At 38.5% G+C, this 27,006-nt stretch overlaps 2 protein-coding genes across 2 annotated transcripts in view; both read right to left on the bottom strand.

The window, feature by feature from the left end:
* The window catches only part of LOC121926747 (cytosolic phospholipase A2 zeta-like), a 38,396-nt gene extending 23,782 nt beyond the window's left edge, over positions 1–14,614 (bottom strand). The window contains exons 1-5 of the mRNA XM_042459976.1: positions 13,528–14,614; positions 9,674–9,804; positions 7,477–7,549; positions 4,971–5,107; positions 3,601–3,738 (exon numbers count right to left, since the gene is read on the bottom strand). Coding sequence (XP_042315910.1) covers positions 3,601–3,738; positions 4,971–5,107; positions 7,477–7,549; positions 9,674–9,775 — 450 coding nt within the window. The 5' untranslated portion in view covers positions 9,776–9,804; positions 13,528–14,614. The remainder of the gene's footprint in view (positions 1–3,600; positions 3,739–4,970; positions 5,108–7,476; positions 7,550–9,673; positions 9,805–13,527) is intronic.
* Positions 14,615–14,955: 341 nt separating this feature from the next.
* Positions 14,956–27,006, bottom strand: part of PLA2G4F (phospholipase A2 group IVF) — a 39,018-nt gene continuing 26,967 nt past the window's right edge. Inside the window, exons 15-20 of the mRNA XM_042444977.1 lie at positions 25,996–26,133; positions 22,668–22,775; positions 22,342–22,536; positions 21,656–21,822; positions 18,432–18,618; positions 14,956–16,663 (exon numbers count right to left, since the gene is read on the bottom strand). Of these exons, the coding sequence (XP_042300911.1) occupies positions 16,449–16,663; positions 18,432–18,618; positions 21,656–21,822; positions 22,342–22,536; positions 22,668–22,775; positions 25,996–26,133 (1,010 nt within the window). The 3' untranslated portion in view covers positions 14,956–16,448. The remainder of the gene's footprint in view (positions 16,664–18,431; positions 18,619–21,655; positions 21,823–22,341; positions 22,537–22,667; positions 22,776–25,995; positions 26,134–27,006) is intronic.

Here is a 27,006-nt window from a genome sequence, read left to right as displayed (position 1 = left end):
GTAGGCCTCTTAAAAGAGAAAGTCCGGCAGCTGGAGGCCCAGGTATCTACATTTCAGCATCTTAGGGAGCAAGAGGTTTTCCTAAACAGAACAGACTGAAGGAGCTTGGACAGGAAACACAGAGAGGAAATGGATGCAAGCTACAGGAAAAGAGATTCCATCTCAACATTAGGAAAAACTTCCTGACAGTAAGGGCTGTTCGACAGTGGAACACAGTCCCTCAGAATATAGTGGAGTCTCCTTCCTTAGAGGTCTTTAAACAGAGGCTGGATGGACATCTGTCGAGGATGCTTTGATTTAGATTTCCTGCATGGCAGGGGGTTGGACTGGATGGCCCTTGTGGTCTCTTCCAACTTTATTATTCTATGATTCTATGATTGTTCCACACTATTTTCAGCACCAGCTACATCATTTTATCCCCACCATCAACTAGATCTCTTTTTAATTTGGAAACAAGGGAGACGTTTTAAATAAGTTTTTTTAAATGATTTATAGTGCTATAGTGCATCAATGAAATGGCATTTTCACTGTATAACTCTATGACTGAAAAAAGTTTAGAATGTGAGAGGAGAAAATGTGTCCTTCAAGCCATAGGACAACTTCAGCAAACCATGCCCGCATTTAAAACAAAAAGATCTTTGGAAAACAACTAAGGCAGAGCCAAGAAATCATTACACAGAGCCCCCTAAAGAATGGAATGAGTGGGTGCAGAGGTGATAGCAGCCAACAAAACCCAGGAAACTATATCAGAAGAATTCACACTTGTTTTGACCAATCTGCAAGAGCCCATCATGATTTTATTTATTTATTTATTTATTTAAACTGATACACCAGTACACTTTTTTGCTCTGAAAGATCACTACATACACACACATAAACACACACCCTAAATTATTTCACCATTGGTGGAAGCTGCAAGATTCAGAAAGTGAGGGAAGATGCCATTGGAAACTTTCTTTCCCTTAAGTTTGTAGGTAGACTAAGATATGCATGTAGAATTTGATATTTTCCAATGACAGAAGCCTACTCCTTTGGTATTAAACTGCTAGAGATCAGTGGGGGCTTTTTTTTTTTTCATTCTCTAAAGCTGTAAAATAAGGACACTTTTCCTATGTCTGTTTTCCTGGGAACAAGATGAACACCAGTACCACCCATCCATTCTGCATGAACTTAGGTACTGAAGATGGCTATCTAGGAAGAAAAGAGAGTGGAGGGATTTATCAGGAAATACACCAATAGCACCATTACAGACTCTCACTATAGCACCACACCACTTCAGTAAATTATTTTCCGTTTTTAAAAAATGAAGGCGGCACAGAGGGTGAAACATGAAAGATTATGGAAACTCCATACAGAGACGGAAGATATAGAGGTATTCCAGCAAAAGAACGTACTTGTGTATATGGTTGTCAAGAGGTTGAGGACCTTGTTCATTACATGTTATTTTGTCCTCTCTACCAAGAACCAAGAGAAAGGTTCATTACACCTATAATAGAAACCAGTCCCAGTCAAAACCCACAGGATATGATTTTTCATCTTCTACTGGACCTGAATAAATATGTAACCTGGAAAGTAGCTTTGTTTGCCTTAGCAGCTAAAAAAATCAGGAACAAGTATATAACAGGGATAGCCATAAACTATGGTGATGACTATATTTGACAAAAATTTTAACCCATAGTGACAACTGTTGTTCGTTTGTTTAGACATTCTATACCAGATACGAGATACTCGCATTTTAGATATAATTTACATGTATTTTATATTGTTATATTGTTATATGTATTGTTATATTATTGTGCTGTGCAATGACCTTTGGTCAAAAGCAATAAAATTTGAATTTGAATTTGAAAGATAATGAAGATTTCAATAGATCTGGAAAAACACCTGCAGAGGAGGTTTGACCACACCCATATCTAATGCCACAACTTATTTCAGAAACAAGATGCCCCCAAGTTAACTGTACTAGTGATTTTTTTTTAAAAAAATGAGTGTTTGAATGAGGAAGCATGAAGAAATTTCAAGAAGCACCAAGAAGCAACACTGCACGGTGCAATATAAACATGACCCAGATCATCAGTCTAGATAATCCCCTTAAAGAATGGAAAGGATAGTTTATTAAATGATTAAATATGGTCTGCCATAAAGTACTGAAGCTAGCCCTGAAGTCTGAAATTCGTCTATTTTCCTTGGGCCAGCAATAAGTACAACCACCTAAAAAAATGCACCAATGAATCTTCAGTCCCACCCTTCTTGCACCTCTTCATTCCATACTGCACTGAGGAATAGTTTGGGGACAGGATTTTACCTCTCCAATACTTTTACAGTCTGAATGACGTTAGGGATATGACTACATCCTGATGTCATAGCAACTCCAGTCTCAGTGCCTGCTGACACTTTGGCTGAGAGCTCAGTTTTACTCCTCCTTTCTTTTCAGGGTTGTCTGTCCAGGATTATCACAAGTCACTGAAACTTCAGTAACAAAACCTAAGACCCAGGGACAGCCACTTGTGATTTCACAGAGGATGGGCCCCATTAGTGTCATTAAGTATGATACATTAAACAGCAGACACAGTTGCATAAAGTATGCCATTCCAATAAAAAAATACAAAGTCTAACTATTGAGGGGGAAAAGTGTGTGTATATACACTTTGCAAGACAGTGCTCTCATCCTGAGCTTCTATCTCCCCATCTTGGGGACTGGAGAAAGAATCAAGGTCCTAAGATCTGGGAACCCTGTTTCCATTCAACAAGGGAAAGTGGGAAGAGGCAGATATGGCTGACCCTTGCAGAAGCCAACTGAGGATAGCTTTGCACTTTTACCCTTCCTTGGGGGCAGGGGGAAGAAGACAAGGAAAAGAGGAGCTAGCTATGCATTTTGACAGCTACTGTTGTTACTGGGTGAGTGCATGTCAGGCATCACACACAACTGATAATTCCAACTGGAATGTGAAGTTGAAGGCTTTTACAGCCAGCATTCATAGTTGTTTATGGGTTTTTCGGGCTTTGTGCTAATTGCTAATTAAATAGACACACATATCCTCCCACCCTGAGGCCTTGCCATTCAACAACAGACCAACACAGAGATTAACATGTAAATCACTTCCTCCCAACCAAGGGTCACACAGTATATATACTCCACTCACTTCCCTTGCCATCAATTTCTGAAGATGCCAGCTACAGATGCAGGCAAAACATCAGGGATAAATTCTTCCAGAACATGGCCACATAGCCCAAAAAACCCACCAAATCAACTGGAATGACTTGCATATGAACAGTATTTCTAGCTGCCTCAATTAGAGATAACAACCTGAATTTCTCTAGGAATTCTGAGGTCTTTAAATAGAGGTTGGAGGGCCATATTTCAGGAATGCTTTAGTTACATGTGCTTACACCTAACTTGGACCAGAGTTGGACCAGAAGGCCTTGCAATCCCTTCCAACTGTAATATTCTATGATTTTTTTTATCATTCTCCTCCACTAGATTCCAGGGTTAGGTTTACTTAATATGCAAGCCTGCCTGCCTGCCTGGAAGTTTAAGTGCCAACATATTTGTTTGCCTATTACCACCTGACAAAAGGAAACTGGAAAGCAAAGTCTCACCTGAGAATTTAGGACAAATGTATGATTCAAAATCTCTCCTGGGGTTATATTCCCTGTATCAAATGCAATGGATGTGGCATGGTTGCTTAAACTGCTCAGCACAATATCTCTGTTGTAGAATGTTAATTCCAGAATATTCTGCAAAAGGGTAAATGAAAAAGACTTTGAGAAATGTGGCAACACTTGCACATAGCTACATCATCATGCACTGAACTCAGCTCATCAGTTTGTTAATCTTTTGATCCTGATGCACCAATATTGACTGGTTGGTCAGTTCTGCTCTTTCACATAATGACATGTGTTCATAGATTTGCATTAAACCTCTTGCCAAGTAGAACAAATAAGATGAATGTATGCATCAGGTAGAACTCCAGAATTGGTGTTTCAGCACAACCAAATTCAACCACTTGTTTCTTGGCAAGGATCAGGATCGGGGCCAGAGTCCTAGTTGTGAAATATTAACTAGTAGCCCCAGATTAGATGTTGAAAAGACAGATCCTGTTAGTCCAGTGATACACATTCAAGACTTATGGCTATATAACTGGTAGCCTGTTCCACTTGTTCAATCAGCATATGCATGCTTTGCAGCAATTTTGCATGTGCTTTGATGAAGATATTGAGGGAGGAAATATTGGGACCTTTTTCTGATTCAATACCTAACTACAGGCCGCAACCCCAAATTCAGCTAGGAAAGGGTTGGTTGTATTTACAGCCCCAAACTTCCTGACAGTTAAAGCCGTTTAACAGTGGAACACATTCCTTCGGAGTGTGGTGGAGTCTCCTTCTTTGGAAGTCTTTAAACAGAAGATGGATGGTCATCTGTTGGGGATGCTTTGATTGTGATTTCCTCCATGGCAGGGAGTTGGACTGGATGGCCCTTGAGGTCTCTTCCAATTCTATGATTCTATGAACCATTAGACCCATAGCAGCGTAATAATTCCTGGAACCTTCTTCCTCCGCATGCACGGCTCATCACTTCCCTAACCAGCTTTAAGACAGAGCTGAAAACCATATTGTTTAGGGAAGCGTTCTCAGGGAATTTGTGATTGTTATCTGGCTGTCTGACAATAGTTGATGTGATGTGATTTGTTTGATATTTGATGTTTTTAATCTGTTTTTTCCTTTCTAGATGGTAATTTTATCTATTCCTCTTTTAATTGTTATTATCTTAGAATGTACGCCTTGGGCAGGCTTTTATCTACTCCTAATTTTACCAACTTTGTACAGCGCTGTGTATAATTACAGCGCTATAGAAATAAAGTTTAATAATAATAATAATAATAATTGAAAAGGAAAGTGCTATTGTGGCTTAGTGTCCATCTCTGGGCTATTCTAAATAGTTGCTGTGATTTAAAAAAAATCAAACTCACCTTCACAGCACTGTGGATTCGGTATTCAAAAGTTTCATTCCACTCTGGATCACTGGAGTTATAGACAACCTGAGTTCTTTTTATCAATGGAGATGCCGTAGGAAGTTTCAGTGCCACATAACAATCTGCTTTAGACACTAGTCAGAATAATATGTGCATCAAGAAAGGCTATTTTTCTTCATAATTTATTAAGCGCTTTCAGCAATGTCCTCCAATGACTATGAGGAAATTGAAATTAGTGATGGATCTTCAGGTTTCTGAAAATCTCATATTTAGTGTTTTCATCCTCTTATCCAGCCAGTTGCAGTCTGCAGGAGCACTCTGGCTTCTTTTCCTTTGTATAAAAATAATGTCTCCCAAAATCCCAGAAATCAAATAGGATTTGCAGTGATTTGAGGCAAAACTTTAGAGCAAGGATGGAAATCATGCAGCCCTCCAGATGTTGTTGAACTAAAGCTCCCAGCATTCTTCACTATTAGCTGTCCTCATTAGGGCTGGCAGTTGCAGTCCAAGAGCATCTGTTAGACTGTATGCTTCTCATCCCTCCTTTAGTAGTGTTTTTAACATTATTAGCAGATTCGGAATATATTATCCAAAACAGTAAAATTTCAGAAGTATTAAAAAATAAGAGAAATTATTTAAAAAATCTGTTTCATCTATAATAATACAACCCTAAAAAACTAGAATTTTTCCCCTACCTATAAAACCAAGATTGCTTGTGTTTAGAAAAATACTCATAATTTATTGTGACACATACAGTCCTGTGTTACCTGTTGTTTGAGTTTTGTGAGAATCTGAACGGTATACTGTAAGGTATTTTGTGATGGTGAGTTAATTAAAGACACATCTGCAATTGCAGGATGAACCTCACCCTTCTTTGTAGTATACTGAATGTACAGTAACTGTGATGGAACAGTTTTACTGTCCCTATACCTGATGTTATTCAATACTACTGGCTGTTATTCAGGGGTTATTGTGGGTTTTTCTTTTGTTTTTCATGTTATTATGGCTATGCTAGAACAAGGGTGAGAAAGCTCCTTCAGTCTGAGAGACAAATTAATGATGTTTTTGGGAGTGATATTCCATTGGTAATCCAGGCAAAAGAATGGGATTTTTGAAAACTGCATATTTTAGTTTAAATCTCTACACCCAACCTAAGATGAACCATATAGAATGGGGTTAAAAATAAACCAGACAGACATTGGGAAATCACCAAATGATTGTGTCATAAAGTGTGTGTGTGTGTGTGTGTGTGTGTGCGCGCGCATGCGCGCGCGCCTTCAAATCAGCTCTCACCTTATGGTGATCCCAGTAATTTCATAGGATTTTCTTAAACAATGAATATTTAGAGGTTGTTTTGCCAGTTCCTTCCTTTGAAATATAGCCTCCAGCACATAGTATTCATTGGTGGTCTACCATCCAAGTACTAACCAGAGCTGCCCCTGACTTTTGGGTAGCCATCTGGAAAACCTCAAGTGCTCACATTGGTTTAAAGGACTGGTTTTGGCCCAGGACTTGAGGCTTCACGGTTCTGTGCTAGAGCATGTGGAATTCTATATACACTGCTTTGCTTTGCTTCCAGGAAAATATATTATACCGTGTTCTTCTTAAGAAATAGAAGACTGTTTGTCATCTTATCCATGATTATCACGGAGAAGAAACTGCAGGGACAGAAATCAATGGAGCACATTCCGTTTCGTCTGATTTTGGAAGCCAAGTAGGGTTGGGCTTGATTAGTACTTAGTCTCCAGGTAGGAGTAGGAATGAATACTACTTGAAACTCTGGATGCTAGTCAGAGTTAAAAATTCTGTATCAGATAGACCCATGTTCTGACTCAGTTTAAAGGAACTTCCTGTTTCTATAGAATTACTCCACCTTGGAATTCATTGGAAATGATGTAATCTCAGTACTGAACACAGATTTTTAAAGGCATGCCAGTGTTGGGTTTGTTGGAAATTTGACATGGAAAAACCTACACAATGAAAATCTTAGCAGGCTGGGACTTAATCTGTGCAACAAAAACAAACAAACAACCTAGTACAGTAGTGTTTTGCATAGAAAACTACATTATTTTTGCACAGGAATTTTGCATTCTGCATAGAAAATCTAATTTTCTGCGCAAGTTACTAGTAAAAGAACACAAAGAACAAGCCCTTATTTAACTAGCCAAAGAAGCAGACTATGGCCAACATCCAATTGCTATGTCCCATCTAAAGCAGTGTTTCCCAAACTTGGACTTGTTTTGGACTTTAGCCTGCAGAATTCCTGATTATCGGCCAAACTGGCTAGTGCTTCTGGGAGTTGAAATCCAAAAACCTTACAGAGCATAGTTTTAGAAACACTGATCTAAATTAAACATGTTGAATCAACTGCTGAATGCCATATCAACACTTATATAAATCCCATTAAGGGAGACCAACAGTTGAATTTAGGCCCTGGGTATTATTGTCTTACCTCCTGCAGGAAACAAGCATGTTAATTTTCACATAATTGTCAAAAACTTACGTAAATCTAAGCCATGGATGTTTCTGGCTCTGAGGATTTTTACTGTGAGGTTATAATAAGGATGTGTCTCACGCTGAAACAAGAGAGGGCAGAATTCATTTTAATAAACAAAATCAACACTAAACTTTTAGCAGTTACAGAAAGACTATCTTTCTTGACTCTACCCAGCTCTGATCCAACACCCAAAGCTGTCTAACTGCTAAAATACATGTGTACTCCATTAGTTCATGTGAGCAAACACATTTAAATCTATGAAAACTGAGGCTAAAATAAATCAGTTAATTTAAAATAAAGTAGGTGCTGCTACATCCCACCCTGCAGCATTCTAACTGGAGCATTTTGAACCTCTGAAGTTTCTGAACAGTTTCCAAAGGCAACCCCACATAATGTGTGTTATATCTTCCATGCAGGATGTAATCAAAGCAAATTACCATAGCCTGATATGACATTTCAAGGAAAACTGGAGGTGCTACCTGGCCACAAATACCGAGAAGTAAATAGTGATTTCTGTTGCTATTTAGAAGACTGTCCATATGTACAGTCCAGCCAAGCTTGAAGTCCTGTTAATTTTAGATCACATTAACACATGTTTATCACCACAGTCCTGTGCATTCTCATCCAGAAATAAGTCCTACTTATTTCAATGTAGCTTACATCTAATTAGTTGTTGTTGTTGTTGTTGTGTGCAGTGATGTCACTAGAGTTGGTGCTGCCCAGTGCAATAACTCATGGTGTCACCCCCCCTACTGAGCACTGAGTGACTCTAACCCTAGTGACACCAATGCACACAACAACAACTATATGCACCATACAGAATCTTTAGTAATATTTTTGTACTTGTGTTACTCATAAATTGTAATTCCTGTATGTTCCATTGAATGTAATGGCAATACTTGTAACATAAACAACTACCAAAATCAAAAAATATACCTTTAAATAACAATATTATATGTATTCACATGTACATAGGTGGTTGAAATTAAAATTTGGAAAAATGTTTTCAAATACATTTTTAAAATAATTTTAAAATTCAAATTTAAACATTTAAAAAAATAATTAAAAATTAAAATTAAAAAGTGCTCTCTTTCTCTTCCAACTGAGCCTCACCCCACTGAGACCATATCTTCAGCATTTTAAAGGGCCACAGATGAACACCACAACCCCACGTCTTCTAAAAGGCAGGTGTTTGGGGAGCAGTGGTGTCACCCCCACTTAAGAGTGCAACTCGCACCACCTAGTGATGCCCCTACTTGTGCGCCTTCAAGTTGCTTCCAAATTATAGTGGCCCAAAGGTGAGCCTATCATGGGATTTTCTTGGTATTATTTCTTCAGAGGGGTTTTGCCTTTGCCTTCCTCTTAGACTGAGAGGATGTGACTTGCCCAAGATCACCCAGTCAGTTTCCATGGCTGTGCAAGGATTCAAACCCTGTCTCCAGAGCCATTGTCCAATGTTCAAACCACTATCCCACACTGATTAGAGTATTGCATCCTAACTCTATCACATTGAAATAAATATGATTTTAAAATGTTTGGGCTGACACCACCTTAAATGCCATGGCTCAATGCTATGGAATTCTGGGAACTGTAGTTTTGTGAGATATTTAGCTTCTCTGTCACAGAGCTCTGGTGCCACAACAAACTACAAACAAACTTACAGCGCTTTATAAATAAAGGTTAATAATAATAATAATAATATCAGTCTGGATTATTTCTGCATTGCAGATGAAGCCCTTGACTGGATTATGCCATTTGTCAGTAACATCAGTTCAGTCAGTCTACTTTATGTATCTACAGGTTGAGTTCGCCTCACCTAGAATTCTGAAATTTGAAATATTCCAAAAACCAAAAGTTTTTTCATGGATATCTGAGATAGAGACACCTTTACTTTCTGATGGTTCAATGTACATAAACTTTGTTTCATGCACAAAATTATTAAAAATATTATATAAAATTACCTTCAGGCTATGTGTATAAGACACATAAATGAATTCTGTATTTAGACTTGGGTCTCATCTTCACGTTATTTCATTATGTATATGTATGCAAATATTCCAGAATCTCCCAAAAATCTAAAACAATTCTGGTCTAAACCATTTTGGATAAGAGAGACTCAACCTATATTGTAAGAGGAAATTGAAATAATTGTTCCAGCGTTTTCAAGAGTATTTACTAAGATATCCATACAATCTGTATTTACATGCCAGCCGAAGAATTCAGAATCCTTTTTCTGTATAACATCAGCAGCCAGAAGTGGCAACATTCGAGCTAAGAGTCGGCCAAGCACCACAGAACGGAACATGGGAGACCAGGCGGAGAAACATACCAGGCCTGTATTAAACATAATGAAGACAAGAAGGCTATAGATAATCAATGGGTCACTGTATATCAATGGATATGGAAACCATGCCCTATGAGAAGAGACTTGGGAAGTGGGTATGTTTAGCATGGGGAAGAGAAGATTAAGGGATGGCATGATAGCCATGTTTAAGTATTTGGAGGGATGTCATATTGAAGATGAAGCAAACTTGTTTTCTTCTGGTCCAGAGACTAGGACTGAGAGCAATGAATTCAAACTACAGGAAAAGAGATTCCACTTTAACATTACAAGGAATAACTTGTAATGTTATAAAGGTATAACTTGTAATAACTTTCTTGCAACATTCTTAACCTTGAAGTCCCTGATGGTAAAAGTTGTGAATACGCTGTGTGATGAAATCTCCTTCTTTTCAGATTTTAAAACAGAGGCTAAATGGCCATCTGTTGGGAACACTTTAAGTGAACACTTTAGGGGGTTGGACTGGATGGCTCTTGTGGTCTCTTCCAGCTCTATGATTCTATAATTCTATGAACAGTATATGTTTCATTGTTCTCCTCATACCAGTGGCTCAATCTTGCCTCTTTAAAATCTCACTACTTAGTCATGTTAAATTATCTTCAGCGAGCTCTTTCCATCTGTTCTGTAGACTTTTAATGAAATTGTAGCAGAGGTGGCAAGCGTCTCCCATGTCGGTGGGTGAGTTCAGATTTTAGTTAAAATGTTAAAGGACTTGTCTATGGTGCTGTACTCTCAAAATGCATTCAGTACCTTACATAGCTCCTTTATAGCCTGGAATAGATTTACTCCCCCCTCAAGAAGGGAGCCAACAACCACCACTGAGCAGAAGTATTTTGATCCAGGAAATACTAATTGATGCAGCATTCTGTAATCAGGTAGGAAAGGGTGAGAAATTTGTCTCAATTTTCCAAAATCCACATATTTCTACATATTCAGGATGGAAAGAACTCCTGACCTAAGTTGGGGAAACACAGGAGAAACCATGATTAACAGGATTGTCCTTCAAGGGCCAGAGCTTTGAATGCTTATCTCTGAAGTGTGGGTTTGAAAAGTTATTATGTTTTATTTGTCTTAATGTTTAGATTCCAATGTTTTGTGAATGATGCTTTGTAATCTGTGAATGTTTATTCTTTTTGTCTTTATATATATATTTAAAACGATAAAAACAATAATATAAAAAGAAAAGTTGAACTGGGAATACTTGGCAGGCTCTGCATCTTTAACAGCTACATGGCATGTTTAATGCCCACTCCGTTCTAAGGACAGCTGTACCTATTGAATTTGAGTGCTATAGGTAAGGGAAAATTTTGTTACTTTTGGAATAAATTATCAAAATCTACAGACTTCATATTTAGGGCAGAAAGAACTTGATATTTAAAGAATTCAGGGATGTGAGAAAGTGAAACTGACCAATTTTCTCATCCCTAGTCAAATGCCACCTTCTAAATAAAAAACATCAGACTGTTCTTCACTCAGAGAGACTATTTTCAATTATAAGGAGTTTATCACACAGAGGTTTACTGTTGCTAAAACATGGTGAAATCGTCTGAAAACCATGACGGTGTGATCGCTAGTCACTCTTATTTCCCATGAATAAATCGTCAGGGAGGCATCCCGCTCCTCTCCCACCACCAAAGAGTTTGTGCAGCATCCATTTCTCCAATACCGGGAACTTCCATTATTGGAGAAATGGCTGCTGCGCAAACGCTTTGATGACAGGAGAGGAGTGATATGCCTCCCTGATGATTTAATCACAGGAAATAAACATGGCTGGCAATCACACCATCACAGTTTTCGGATGATTTAGCCACCTTTTAGCAATGGTAAGCCTCTATGTGATAATCGGTTAAGAGAAAAGTAGAGTTTGTTGCTGCAGTTTAATGTTTTTAAGAACCCAGGAAAGATTTAATTTTAACTTCAGCATGTAAATAGCAATGGCAGGCTTTAGTATGGAAGTAGTGTAGTATCCATTCCACTACTCCTATTCAGTTGTTTTCAAACTATATAGGAAAGGACATTTAACAAGAGTTTCTATAGATTTTTTCCCTGTTAAGTCCTGCTACCCACCCTTGTTTTACACTATCTACAGTCCAACTACAGAGAACAGGTATCACCCTCCTCAGAACAGTCCACCCATAATTTTGCTGTAGAAATTAACTATGGGCGGTAGGCTGGGTGAAGAGCTATCCTTACTCATAAGTTTCTTTTCTGTCATGAGATGTTATGGTATTTAAATTATGTATACATTAGGTTACAAAAAGGCACTTATTTCCAAGAGAACCTTGAAGAGCAAGTCCTGCCTGTTACATATAAACAACCCTTATACATGCAAGCTTAATGAAGAATTTTAGAGGCATGAATTTATTTGATCAACTAGTCCATTGTGTTTTTGCTTTAGATCCAGATTTTACTTTCCAGGAATGGAAGGGCTCTTTGCATCCACAGAAAGTGTTTGGTTTACCCAAAGAATCCCATTGACTGAAGTGGGGAGAATTGAGTTTTGCTACATACCTTCCCCTGCAATTATTTCTCACCTCTGGAAGTCTGCAGAGGCTCCCTCATCTTTTTCAGCAAAAACAGGGAATTGGGAAAATGTTCCCCCTATTTTCTATCAATGAGAACATATCGAATGGAACTCTGTCCCTGGTGATGGAAGTCAAGTCCAAGCCATAATAAACTGCTTTATTGAGTCTAACAGAAAAGTGGGTCATAAATATTTAACATAAATAACAACAGAGTGAAGCATGGTGTGAATTACAGTCACTAGACAAATAATCCAATGCCAGAAAAGAAAAGAAAAACACAAAGAATTAAGCTGAAATTTGGATAGCTGTGTTCTTCACAACTTATGCTGCCCTTCTTATTTCATGTAATGTGTCTACCAGAAGCTGAAACTGTATGATACAACCATAACATTTGTTTGACAAAGCCAAAATCTAGTTCAAATGCAAGAGATCATGCTCTGAGGCCAAATATATATATATGAATGAATGAATGAATATTTCTGGTTTTTAATCCATTTTTTAAAAAAAAACAGATGGGTTATTCTCCTTTGTAAATCACTAACTTAATTTATCTAACAATGAGAATTCTGTATCAACCAAATTAAACTTTTATGCAAATGTATGAAGTCTCATTCAATCTAAATGTCTGAATGACTACATATGATGAAAAAATAGGTAAAAGCATAGAAGGAAGTTAGTTTACACAGAGACTAGTCACCACTTTTTTGTCACATATACTACTTATGATTTCAAACAATTGGCTCAAAGAGGTCTCTTCTGCCATAATTATGTAGTGGTCCTATATTCTAGTGTAGTGATTAGCTCAAGAATTTACAAACTTTTCCCACATAACAGATTTGGTGTTTAAAACTATCTAGCACCCAAAGGTACTTTCACACAAGTGAAAAGCAATAAGGCAGGCTCCTAATTTTTATAATTGTTTCTACCCATGCAAGTCCCCACGGGTCCCCAAAAATATTCACAAGTTTGAGGGTCTGGCATAGGGACTCAGAGTGAGTAAAGGGCCATCAGTGAAAATCAGGACCCCATTTGGTATAAGCCGAAGTGTTTACAGTTTACACAAAAGCACCTTTGAATACCAAGCACCGTTTTGAAGAATCTTAAATTAGTAATATCCACTGGAGCCACAATACAAAATACAAAATATAGCAACAATGTGATAATAGGAGTAACAGTAAAATCTGTGGTAACCTTAGCTTAGACAGCAAAGCAGAACAGCCTTTAGAGAAGCTAGTAGGAGTGGGAATGAGCTAGCTCTTCCATTACTGGTTTCAGTTAGATTCTATTAGAACTTCTACTGAAATCAGTATTCCAACTGTAAAAAGTGAGATCCTGGTTATATTCAAGAAGAAAGAGGTTTATTAATAAACATCATAAAATTAATCTTGGTGAAATGAGCAGTTAGAAGCCCCTCTGAAGTCATGGGTTAACCAGACCCAAAATTAATTCTAAAAGACTGATCTTTTTGTAGTCCCCAAAACACGATGTTCTGTTTGCTTACTTTAAGATCCACCCTTTAAAATCACTAACCTCAGGGACCCTCCCCGCTGCAGAAGACATTCAGAAACAGCTAGTCATGGTTGAAAATAATCCATGACAGTGAGACACCTTGCTACATGTTAGTGGTTACCAGAAATACCTCCTTTGACATTTCTGCCCTTAAGGTTGTAGAGCAGAGATGAACAAACTGTGCCCTGTAAACCCCCTGAGACATTTTACTCATTTCAATTTTTCAAAACATTTCTCCCAAAATGCCACAGGTGGTGTGGGAGGCATTTTTACCATGTTTTTGGCCCCCTGGGCTATTTTAGGACCAAGAGAAGCCTTTTTTAAAACAGGAAGTAAACCTGAAGAGACTAAAAACATAGTGGAAATGACCCCTTCACTCAGTAGAGGCTTTAGTGAGGGCATTAGAAATGTGTTAAGGTGCACAGTCCTCCAAGACAGCTAATGCATCCCTAGCCCCTACATCTCCCTACAATTGTTGTAAAGTTATGCATCCCTCCCTCCCATCACAGGATGGGGACAGATTACTGCCCTGTGACCAATACTGAGGGCCTGCATAAGGCTTGCAGGAAACTTGCCCTCTGCTGGATTACTATCTGCTCTAGGTTGGTGTATTCAATACCCCAGTTACTTTTAGGCCATCTAAAACTGGACATCAAAGTATCACCTAACACCTTGTAAATGACCTGCTCATAATGGGCAAATTAAACACTTATCACACAGCTTTTTAAAATGAACTAGATGGTCAAAATTACGTAATAGAAACATTTCATTATTTATCATCGGCCTCGTCCTGTCCCCCCCCCCCCCATGAAGACAATTTTCCGCCCAAATCTACCCACAATTTTAGTGAATTCACATTGCAATGTTTTACTCCTTCTTGTTGTTTAATCTCTTTTAAGGTTTTGATTAATTTTTTTTAATGCTTGGGGGGTGGGTGGGATATGGGATCATTCTTTTTAACTGTAATTTTTAACTGTACGATGTTTTATTCTTATACTGTTGTAATCTGCTTTGATTCCTCTGCAAAAAAGCAGAATATAAATAATTTATTATTATTATTTATACAAAGCACTGTTGTGTTTCCCTTTACAAAAAAATAACAAATACTTTTTTAAAAAATGTTTAATTTCCTGTTAATTTCAAAAATGATGTCAAGATTTTGCATAGTTCATAAATACATTGATTGCTTACAATAAATAAACCTGATCATGAATCTGTTTTGGCCACATCATCTGATCCCAGGGTGAAATTTGATGGCTAGCATTATTTCTTCTTCAAAAATTCTCCTTCATGGTATAGCAACTGCATCCCATAGCCCAGAAGAAACAGCCATTTACATCCATTATGCTGGAGTTCACAATGATTAAGACACTTTAACAAAATAACAATAAAAACAAATCTAAAAGTAGTTCTCAGATTTTTCTGTGCAATCTTAGGGAGTGAAGGAGTAGAGAGGAGGTAGACAGAAGACAAGTCTGAATAGAGATTTTTAAAGAAGACTTTTCACAAGTTACCAATATGGCTCAAAAGCAACATCTTCATATTTCCTCCCTTTGGAGAATGTATCTTTATTCTCAGGGAAAATCAAAGAAAAGGGTTCATTTTTCAGCATGGCCTCTTTCATTTTGATCAAGTAAAGGACTGACAGAGTAAGGAACAGTCAGCAATAACAATAACAACAGCATGTACATTTCTATATCGCTTATCAGTGAACTCGGCACTCTCTAAGCGGTTTACAATCTGTAAGCTAATTGCCCCCAACAAGCTGGGTACTCATTTTACCAACCTACGAAAGGATGGAAGGTTGAGTCAATCTTGGAGCCCTGTGATTGAACTCACAAACATGTGGCTGCAGTACTGACATTTAACCACTGTACCACGTGTGGACTCCCTATAATAAGCAAATAATGTTAGGGAACCAAAGGACCAGGGCCTAAAAGACATTCCTACTAACTGATGCAGAAGACTCCGAATGTTTAATATCATATAAAATTAAAAGAATAATTTACTTTGCTAGAATCAAATGCTAAATCAAAGATTTTTTTTCTTGTCTTGAATAAATTAAACCTTGACTATTTGTAGCATCAATTTCCTCCATAATTTACTTATAGAAGACCCAGCAAACAGGTTGGTTTCCTAATATGATTAAATGAACATTTCTGGAATACAAGGCTCAGAATAAGATGGCTCATAAGATCAAACAGTTTTCTCCTCATCCAGTTTGGCTTCTTTGAGATGTTCAGACCAAGACCAATGTATAAAGAGAAAATTCCCTATAAATTAGCAGATTATATTTCCATATAACTGTTAATAAGGAAAAAATATCCTAGTAAATACGCATAAACTTAGATTCTGGAATTACAGCACTGGAAATTGGCATATCCAGTTCCATGAGACTATTGTTTATTGCACTGAAGCAGTCCAAAAAGGAAAGAGTAAACAGATGTCTTTCCAAATGAATGCAAGCTTTCAGTGCAATCTAAAGAGAATTCAATAGTGCAATGCACATTCACATAAATAGGGTATTTTGCAGGTTTATTTTTCCTACCTAAACTTTTCATAAAGCACAGTGACCTATTCATGTCCTGTTTTCAGAGAAGTGTTCATGTCCTGCTTTTTAGCCTTCGCCTGTTTAAAGCTAAACGTAGTGCATCCAAAATAGCATCCTTGTTATTTAGTACGTTATAGCAACTCAGCTCTACCAGTCTATTGAATTCATGGGGTTCAAAGGTGAAGTTTAATGTCCGATATGGAGAGTCTTTTGCTTCAACTTCAAAATCACCAAATGCTTTCTCCTCTTCTGATTCACGTTCTACACCTACAGCCAAAGAAAGGACAAAGATAAACTGGGTAAATACTTTCCTTCAGGTTTATTCTGATACTTGGATGTGACCAGTGCCTGAGGCTGTCAATACAACTGCAACAGATAGGAATTATGGTGGGTTGTCATGCAATACACTTTTTGTAAAAACTTCAAAGCAGGAGCATATTTAATTCTTACCACAGAGTTGCCTCCAATAGTGACATTTCATGGCAAAAAATGCATTTGACTATAGCAGATTACAAAGAGAATTCAATTAGAGAATGTGGAAAATGATAGGCTTCAACTTTGCATCTGCTGAATCATTTTATTGAAACAACTGATGAATTGTTCCCAGGAACTCATAGTGTATTAAATTAAATGTTCAGGGGTCTTTTTCTTCCTGAAGATTAAAGTAAACCCCATACAAAAATTAAGATGTGGGCTACTTATAAAATAGAAATACTGATAACTCTTAAAACAGTGTCTCTCAACTTCAGGTCACTAGATGTTAACTATAACTTCCACCATCCCAGCCATCATGTCCAATGATAGAAATGGCCCTCCAGTGACATCTGAGGAGTTGTGGCTGGGAAACACTCTTTAGGACATCACACCAGTTATTTATAAATTACTGTAATATTAATTTTGCAATGTGCATGACAGAACTGGTTAGTAGGGTACAGCCTTTTTCATATACGAGTTAGTAATCTTCTATGTAGATTTGCAAGTTTAACTCCTTAAAATAGGCTGCTCTAAGAACATCCAGTTCATCTCCTCACCCAAACAGAAAGCTTTGTCTGTTCTCTACAGCAGCCTAATGACTGCACTAACATCAACCGTATATACTTGACAATAAGTTGAAATTTTTTTGCCCAAAACCTGACCCTGAAATCCTGGGTGGACTTATATATGGGTCATACAGCAATACTGCTTAAAAATAAGCACCCTCCCCACAATGTCCCACTCTTCCTCCCTCAGCAGTGATCTCTGAAAGTGCTCTGAAATAACCTCCTTCAGAGGCGGTGGATGGGAAGAGAAGGTTTTAACATAGAATTGAGAAGGGAATGATGTAGAGGGAAATGGGTTGTTTGGTGAGCAGGAGAGATCCAGAGGAGGAGGAAGAGGATAGAGAGAGGTTTAAACATCTGATTCAGAAGGGAATGACCTCTTTCACACACAAACTCTCTCTCTTCCTGCCTCAGCAGCTCTGTCAGAAATCATTGCTGAGGTAGAGAAGGGGGGGGGGGATTCCCTTGTCAATCTAATGTAAAACCTCCTCTCCCCATCCTCCTCCTCTTCCTCTGATGTCTCTGACCACCAAACACCCCACTTCCCTCCCATACCTTCCCTTCTCAATCCAATGTTAAAACCTTCTCCCTGCATCTTCCTTCTTCCTGTCAGGATATCTCCTGCCCACCAAATGTTACTTCCCTCCTGTTCCTTCCCTTTTCAATCTGATGTTCAAACTTTCTCCTCCAGTACCAGGGAAGTGATATTAGGTGATCAGGAGAGGTCTAGAGATGAAGGAGGAGGCAGGGAAGTGGTGTTTTCCTTTTGTTTTGTCCTTTACATCCTTTGTCTATGCCCCTAAATTTTATCCTCGACTTATCCATGGATCATATCAAAATCCATGATATTGTCCCTAAAATGTTCCCCAAATTATACATGAGGTCAATGTGTACACAAGTATATATAGTAAATTCTAAATGTCCAGTCAATCCAATATTCTATCTGGAAATAACAAGAAGATATTTTAAAACATAGGTGTTTCAAACATATTTACCTGGTGCTTTGTATGTGCAGAAAGTATCATTAACCAGAGGGAAGTGAAGGATAATGGGAGTCTTTGGATTCTCAGCATCCATAAACACATAGCATTCCTTAGGGTTTTCTTCATCTTCTTTGCTCACATTGATTTGTGGGAATGGAATTTCACGCTCTTTGCAGTACTTCTGAGTCAATTCGAGGACCTAGAGTAAGGGGTAGAGGTGGATAAATAACCAGGATTTTTTCTTAAATTTTATTACAGTTGATAATTCTTCTCTTAGAGAAATCAGTCAAGAAAAGAACTGTTTTGGACATGTGCTTGAATTCATCTTGTTCATTCTGTCCATCCTTCTGTGATGGTAGAATCATAAAGTTGGAAGAGACCACAAGGGTCATCCAGTCTAACCCCCTGCCATGCAGGAACTCAAAATCAGAGCATGCTCGACAGATGGCCATCCAGCCTCTGTTTAAAGACCTCTAAAGGAGACTCTACCATAATCTGAGGGAGTGTGTTCTTAGTTTTCCTTACAAGCATAATGTTTACAGTTGGCCCTCCATTTTCACAGGGGATACATTCTGGAACACACATACACGTGAAAACGTAGACTCGCCAATATTCAATCCCCAAAGGCTTGAATGGGGTTTGCGCCACAAGGGGGCCTCATTGAAAATTATGGAGGTCGCCCCTCCATGAATATTCAAGACCGCAGACTTCAAGTGTGCGAGAAAGGAGTGGCAACTGTATTTCTGTAACAACAAATCTTATTATTAAATATTATTTAGTCCTGGTGGTGTAGTGGTTAAATGCCTGTACTACAGCCACTAACTCACCAACCACAAGGTTGTGAGTTCAATACCAGCCAGGGACTCTGGGATGACTCAGCCTGGCATCTTTTTGTAGGTCACTAAAATGAGTACCAAGTTTGTTGAGGGCAATTAGATCACACATTGTAAACCGTTTAGGGAGTGCTTAAATGCGCTGATAAGCGGTGTAAAATTGTACTTGCTATTGCTATAATATTACCCTGTGTTCAGGAAGAACTAAACTCAAGCTAAAAAAAATAAACGCACTTCGAATTATCAGTCTAAGATATGCAGAGGGCACCATAATACTAGCAGAAAATATCAGAGATATGGAACAATTATTGATGAAGATCAAGGTAGAAAGTACAAAGGCAGGTTTACAAATGAACACTAAGAAAACAAAAATTATAACCACAGATGATCTACTTAATGTTAAAATATACAATGAATAGACCAAAATAGTTCAAGACTTTCCATAGTTGCTCTCTATCATCAATCAGAGAGGAGACTGCAGTCCAAGAAATCAGAAGTAGACTAGAACTTGGAAGAGCAGCTGTGAAGGAACTAGACAAGAACCTAAAGTATAAAGATATGTCATTAAATACCAAAGTTGGGATTGTCCATGACATTATATTTCCCATTTTTCTGTATGGTTGTGAAAGCTGGCCAGTGAAGCAAGCTGATAGGGGGTGGGGGTGGGGGTGGGGAAATCAACTCATTTGAGATGTGATGCTAGAGAAGAGTTATGAGAATACCACGAAACACTAAAAAGATCAATGGATCAGTCCTAGAGCAGATCAGGCCTGAACTCTCCCTGGAAGCAAAGATGACTAAACTGAAGTTGTCCTATTTTGACCATATCATGAGAAGAAAAGACTCCATAGAAAAAACTATAATGCTTGGTAAAATGGAAGGCAGTAGGAAAAGAAGACTGCATTCGAGGCAGGTAGACTCAATCAGAGAAGCCACGAGCCTGCAGGAGGTGAGCAAGCTGTTGAGAATAGGGTGACTTGGAGATCTCTGATACATAGGGTCACCATGGGTCAAAGTTGACTCGAAGGCTATTAACAACAACAACAGAATTAGACCTCATTCTTTTCTCTTCCCTAATAGAACAGAACCCACTATATTTACAAGAAATCCCTGGGAGGAGTCATCTAGAGTTTTGGAATTCAGATTCCAAGGAAACTGATCCTGTACTAAACCAGTGTCTGGTGTCAGCAATGGACTGGATGAGAGTGAAAAAATTGAAGCTTAATCCAGGCAAGATAGAGATGCTCCTGGTCAATTAAAAGGTAGATCAAGGAATAGGGATTCAATTTGTTTTGGATTACACTTCCCTGAAATCTCAGGTTTGCAGTTTGTGTGTGCTCCTGGATGGAGATCTGAGCATGGAAGCCCAGGGTTCAGGTGTGGTCAGGAGTGTATTTGTATAGTTAATACTTCTGCACCAGCTGCACCTATTCTTTAAGAAGCCAGATCTGGCTAGGGTAACACACACCTTGATTACACTATGTTTGAGCTACTGTAACATGTTTTATGTGGAGCATAAAAAGGGTTATAAATGCTGCAGCCAAGCTGTTAATCAGGGATCATGTGACTCCTGTTAAAACAACGACAGACACTGGCTACCGGTCCATTTCTAGGCAGAAATCAAAGTGCTGGTTTTGACCTTTAAAGCCCTAAAGGCTTGGGTCCAGGATATTAAAAACACCCTATCTCCTTATATAAATCAGCACAAGCCTTAAGATCTGCAGGGGAGATTTTTTTTTATCAGTCCCACCATTTCACAAGCATGGTTGGTGAGGACTTGGGATACAGCTTTCTCTGTGGCTGCTTCCAGACAATGGAATTCCCTTTCAAAGGAGATTTGGTTGGCCTCCTGCCTGCTCCCTTTCCGACAATAGGTGAAGATATTTTTATTTAGACAGACTTTTGAATTGTGATTTTTATGGAAATGCAGTGTATGTTTTCTAATCTGTTTATTTTATGTTATTTTTATTGAAACTGCATTTTAAATATGTTTGAGTGTTTTAACTGTTTTGAACATGTTTTTAATAATAGTAACATTAAATTCTTTTTTACCTTTTGTACATTAGTGCTGTAGCTGTATTGTTTAAAATTATTGTAACCCACCTTGAATCCCCTTTTATAATTTCAATAAATAATAAAATACATAACAAAATCTTAACTGATCCCAAGCCAGAACAGAAACTCACACACAAAAAAAAAACTGTTTTGCAGTTCAGAAACAGAGAGTTTGACTGGAAATATTTATTCACTGGTTCTGTCAGAACTAGAATGAAGCGTAAGTGCATAAAATAAAAACATGTAGGATTTATATATTTTGTGTTTGCCCAGGCTTCTGTATTTACTCTATTAAATAATGGCTGGCATATGAAGAATATGTAATGTGTGAACACTTCCTTGCCTCACCTCAAATGGTGCTTCCCAAGAGTAATTGAATGACAGGATGACGTCAACATCTCTTTCTGGTTGGAGCATTAAAGGAAAAGGAGAATTGATAGAAAAACCACCATCTACTAGGTACAAAGTCTCTTCCATTGGGGTCAACTGATTAGGAAAAGCATCTAAGTGGGTACCTGAGGGAGGAAACAATATAATGAAAAACTTCCATACTTCTCTTTTAGCAACTGTAAAAGTAACAGCTAAGAAATTTAGTGGAGCCTAAAATATTTTTAAATTGAATATACAATGGGCCCTTCTTATACACGGATTTTTTTTATACACGGATTCAAGCACCCACGGTTTGAAAATATTTTTTAAAAAGTATAAATTTCAAATATCAAACCTTGATTTTCCATTTTGTATAAGGGACATCATTTTGCTATGTCATTATATTTAAATGGGACTTGAGCATACACGGATTTTGTTATACACGGGGATCTTGGAACCAAACCCCAGCATATAACAAGGGTCCATTGTACTGTAAAATGCCCTGTAACAACCATGCCTGGCCTGTATTTAGTACCTAAATGTACTATAGAGGAAATGTTCTGCTCTTTAATTAATGAGATGATTCCCACACCTAGCATTAGTTTTATCTTCTGATTTGAACAACTTGGGCATGGTCAAATTTTTGTAAAAAATAAATTAATTACCTTTCCAGGTCACAAATTTTTTAAGGCTGACATAATCCTTGTGGAGATACAAGCCTTGCATGAAATTAAAAGTTTCCCCAGCAGTAACACGAGATTTGAAGAAGTCCTGGAAAATTTGTAACAAAAGTCCACCTGGTATAACCATACGAGTTTTCAGCCTCATGGGGTCCCGGAAATGGAACCGTCGACAGTCATCTAAAATTATGAACCAGACAAAAAGTACCATATAAAAATCTGTCTAATCTAGCCTACAGCTTTTGGAAAATCAGATATTTTCATTAGAATACCGTATTTAAAATCAGGCAACTTCTTGTAATAATGCTTACCAATAACTCTGACAACATCTCCCAGCGATTCTAAAAATGTTAGTCCCGATCCAATCACCTTTAAGAAGACATCATCCAGACTAGCAGCAAAGGCACTACCCCATATTCCTGAAGGATAAATAAGGAAAGATTTCAGTTCAAACATAAAGGTTCTTCAAACCATCTTGGCAAACAAAAGCAAACATAGACTCAAGACATTGCATAAGTTAATGTTAAACCACAGCTCCTCCACATGAAGAAAGCAGTAGTAACAGCTTTAGATTTTTAATTTGTGATTTTCTGTAGCATTTCAACATCACGTGATACGGTTAAAAAGAAACACTGGCTCACATGAAATAATGTACATATATGCTGAAGCAGATTACCATTCATCTTAAAGACATGGGTTTAGTATTATTGTTTAATTCTGTAATTATACCTCATCTGTATCCAGCTGATAATTAGCTGAAAACAGGGATGGCAAAAGTATGACCCACATGGAGCTTCTGGGCCATATTCTGCATCCCCTATAAAGGCCCCCATGAATCCCACAAATCTTTCTAACTCCACCCCACTCCAAAAATATTTTATATTTTTTGTGAGTGTTTGGTGTGTGTGTCTTGGTTGATTTTTGTCTGAAAATTATTCCACCCTTCCCCAAAATGAGCAAAAATCATGCATCAAAACCTTCCCATGTTCCAGAGCTTTTCAATATCTCCTTTTTTAGTTGTACCCCAGCCCAAATAGCAACCAAAAGTGTCATTGTATCACTATTTGGGCTGGAATACAGCTTATAAAAGAAGCATTTTGGAGCACCATTGTAATGACTGGGCCCTTCAGTCATTTGAGGACTTCTCCTGAACCACAAAGGGTTAATCTGGGGGGAGGTACATGCTAATGAGAGCTTACATCACATGTTAATGAGCAGCTACATCATAGCTGACATAAGGTTCGCCTGGCCAATCAGCAGTGCCAGAGCAGCCTTTTCAAGACGGTTCCATGAGAGAGCTTTAAATAGCCTGTAGGATCCATGCTTCCTTTGTTCTCCATCTTTGTGTTTATTTTGGGGAACCAGCTGTGAGCAGGCTCAGGAATGCAGGTGGAGCTGACAGTGAGGCCGCTCCCTGCATCCAGAAACTCAACACGAACTACAAATCCCATCACTGTGTGAGTAGCTAGAAAATGTGTTAGCTAGCACATTTAGGCCTTTGTTTTGTTTATCTAATAGCTTGCCTGAAATGAACACTTTATAACTATGCTTTCTGTACCTGCAAGGCAAGGGGCTTTGCATGAATGATATCCTCTTATTCTATTCTATTTCTTTAAAATAAATATCTTTCTTTAAAAGTATCTGCTGTCTCTCTCTGCTCCTGTGCACGTGCCTTAGCTCGCTTTAAGTTAGCAAGGAAGGAAACTACGAATTCCTCTAGCAAGTCCCCGTGTGTGCTAGAGAGACGTTGTTTGGTTTGGATCCACGGGATGGTGGCAGCGAGACTAGAGAATCTCAAGGGGTCTCATTCAGCTCAGCAGGGAGCGGGAATGGAGACCTAGGAGACTCTAAGGGAACGTTTAAGGGATCCCCTGGGGGTAAGAGCCACGACAGAGGGGCTGTGTGGCTGCTGGACTCCCTGGGACCATCACAACCATGGAAAAGTGTAGCCTGAAGGGTTGAGGGAATACACCCACAGACCCCATACAGTTGCTCGCACCTAGTTTAAAGGATTACATGATCTTTGTATGCTTCAGGAAATAAATGCAAGTTAGTATGACTTAAAAAGATATGCAGTATCTCATTGTGGCATCATTGGAGGGGGCGTGTGGCCTGCACCAAGTGACACTCCAGAAGAGGGGGGACATGCCATCAGGCCCTCCTCCCATGGGGAGAAGAGCAAGTGTGCCCCTCCCGCTTTCACTGCTGCCACAGTTACTTCAGGGGGGCACCGCACTGGCGGTCTATTCATGAGTAGAGCGCTGCTGCAACAATCTACTTGTGAGTAGGGAGCAGTTGTGACAATCTACTCCACAGCAACAGTCTACATAAGAATATGTGTTCTACTCAAGAGAGCCCACCCTGCATCACATGACACCAGGGAGGCAACACCACTATTATGCCATACACAGATGTGGTAAAAAAAATCCGTAAACTTCAAATTCAGTATAAGGACTATTGCTGGCATCAATGCATTGCTAGAATACAGAGCCTGGCTACTAATTTACTTTATTGGTGCAATTAACAGGGTTTTTTTTTCTAGTTAATTTTCCTACTTACTTTTAAAGTACATTATCTGGACACCTGGAGGAGCAATCCACACAGAAACACAATTCCCCTCACACCAGCAGATTAAAACAAGAGTCTAAAGTTCTTTTCATTTCAGATACTGATTCCTCTCCTTTCATTGCCAGCTTTGTTAGATTGCCTTGTTTATGATTGTCGCAAGTCCCATCACATAAAATAAACCAAATTTTTAGTCAGAAAGGTAAAAAGAAACCAAAAGAAATTGATATTTTAAATTATGCAGCCACAGGGTAGGAGTGCATTGTTCCTCCAAGTATCCAAGAATGACCATTCACAGTGAGTACCAATCTATAATTCTACAGTTGTTTTGACTGGACCGTTTCAAGCTCTGTTCCATTCCCTGAGCAATCCCAAGGATGCTTTCACAAAATAATGAAAAGTAACCCAAAATGAACAATGTACTAAGCATGACAGCTAGCATGGCACAGTGGCTTGAGTGTTGGACTGTGATTTTGAGAAACCAGGGTTTGAATCCTTGATCACCAACAGAATCCCTTTTGGTGACACTTGGAGAAAACATGCTGTCTCAATCTAAGAGAAAAAGGCAAACAACCTCTAACAAATTTTCTCAATAAAACCCTATAATATGGTCACCATAAGCCAGAATCAATTTGAATGCATATAGCAGCAACCACAATACACTAAGTAACACAGCTGATATTATTATTTTTATTATTTTACTTATTTATATCCCACCTTTCTTCCAATATAGAGACTGGTACTTTTTTAGATATGGTAAGAAGCAACAGCATTAGATTGTTTTTAACACTAGAATGACTATCAGAAATGCATTATTTTTTAAAAAATAAACTTATAAGATCTGCAATAATATACATAGCACTAAAGCTACTTTGCATAAGAGCTTCATTGGGGTTTTCAGGAGCTTCTAATCTGATTTCTTTTTCTTCTTACCCATGGCCTGTCAAGATTCATTCTAATCAGTTTGGAACCAAGTAACAGCAACAATGCTGTGAACAAGAGTAGAAGGAGCAGTACTTTAAATGCAAAAATATTAAACTCTGCTTCATACACAATAAATTCTAAAATTCATACCCTGAAGGTAGCAGATTCTGGGCTCAGGATGCTTCTTAATCAGCCGTCCCATGAAAAACTCGCTGTCAAAGTCTTCTGTTCGGACAAAAGCACCATATTTGCGGAATCCAACTTCAAAGGGAGTGAACTCACACCATTCTAAGAACAAGAAGAAATCCTATCCTCAGTCAGGAAACCATTATGGCAGGGGAGGGAAACTTCTGGTGTGGTTCCCATCATCATTGGCTATTGAGACTAGGACTAATGGGAGTTGAAGATCAACAACATCAGGGATGTGCATCATCTGTACACCATGCCCCTGAAGCGGCCAGAAACCAATCCTTTTGGCCCATGTGTTTCAGGCCTTAGATGTCTGTATGTTCCGCATTCACATGTTTATTACTCTAAATACAGTGGACCCTTGCTTTACACAGGGGAACTGTTCCAGACACACACCCTGCGTAAAGTGAATTCTACACATGCTCAAGCCCCATTTAGATGAATGGGACCTGCTCCCATGTGCAGCGCACATGCCATTCATCTAAATGGGGCTCCCCATCCATGTGCCTTCAAGTCCGCATATGGACAGCCCGCATATGGGGCAGGCCAACTGTACACTATATGCCATCACATTTCATGGTATAAAAGTGAGTAAAATAATAAGGACTAAAATATATGCAAAGTCTATCTCACCCTGTTCTGTATTGCAGAGGTGGGAATAATTCGGCCCTCCAGAGGTTGTTTGACTCCAACTCCCAGCAATCACATGAATACAGTCAATAGTGAGGGATAGTGGGATCTGTGGTCCAATAACATTGGAGGGTGACATGATTTCCACCACCTCTATACTATCTGCTAGCAAGTAATCTTTCCCCCTCCCAGGATTTATTATTCCCTTCATCAGCTGATCCTCATTTCCTTCCTTCACTTCTGTCATTCATGTTAATGGGTAGGATTCAGAACTTTGAAAAGGTATGTTTTTGATGGACAACTCATGCTGGCAGGAAGTTTCTGTGAGCTGTAGCCCAAAAA

Source organism: Sceloporus undulatus, chromosome 1 (assembly GCF_019175285.1).
Source record: "Sceloporus undulatus isolate JIND9_A2432 ecotype Alabama chromosome 1, SceUnd_v1.1, whole genome shotgun sequence".
Classification (NCBI taxonomy): Eukaryota; Metazoa; Chordata; class Lepidosauria; order Squamata; family Phrynosomatidae; genus Sceloporus; species Sceloporus undulatus.
This window is presented reverse-complemented; position numbering and strand designations above follow the sequence as displayed.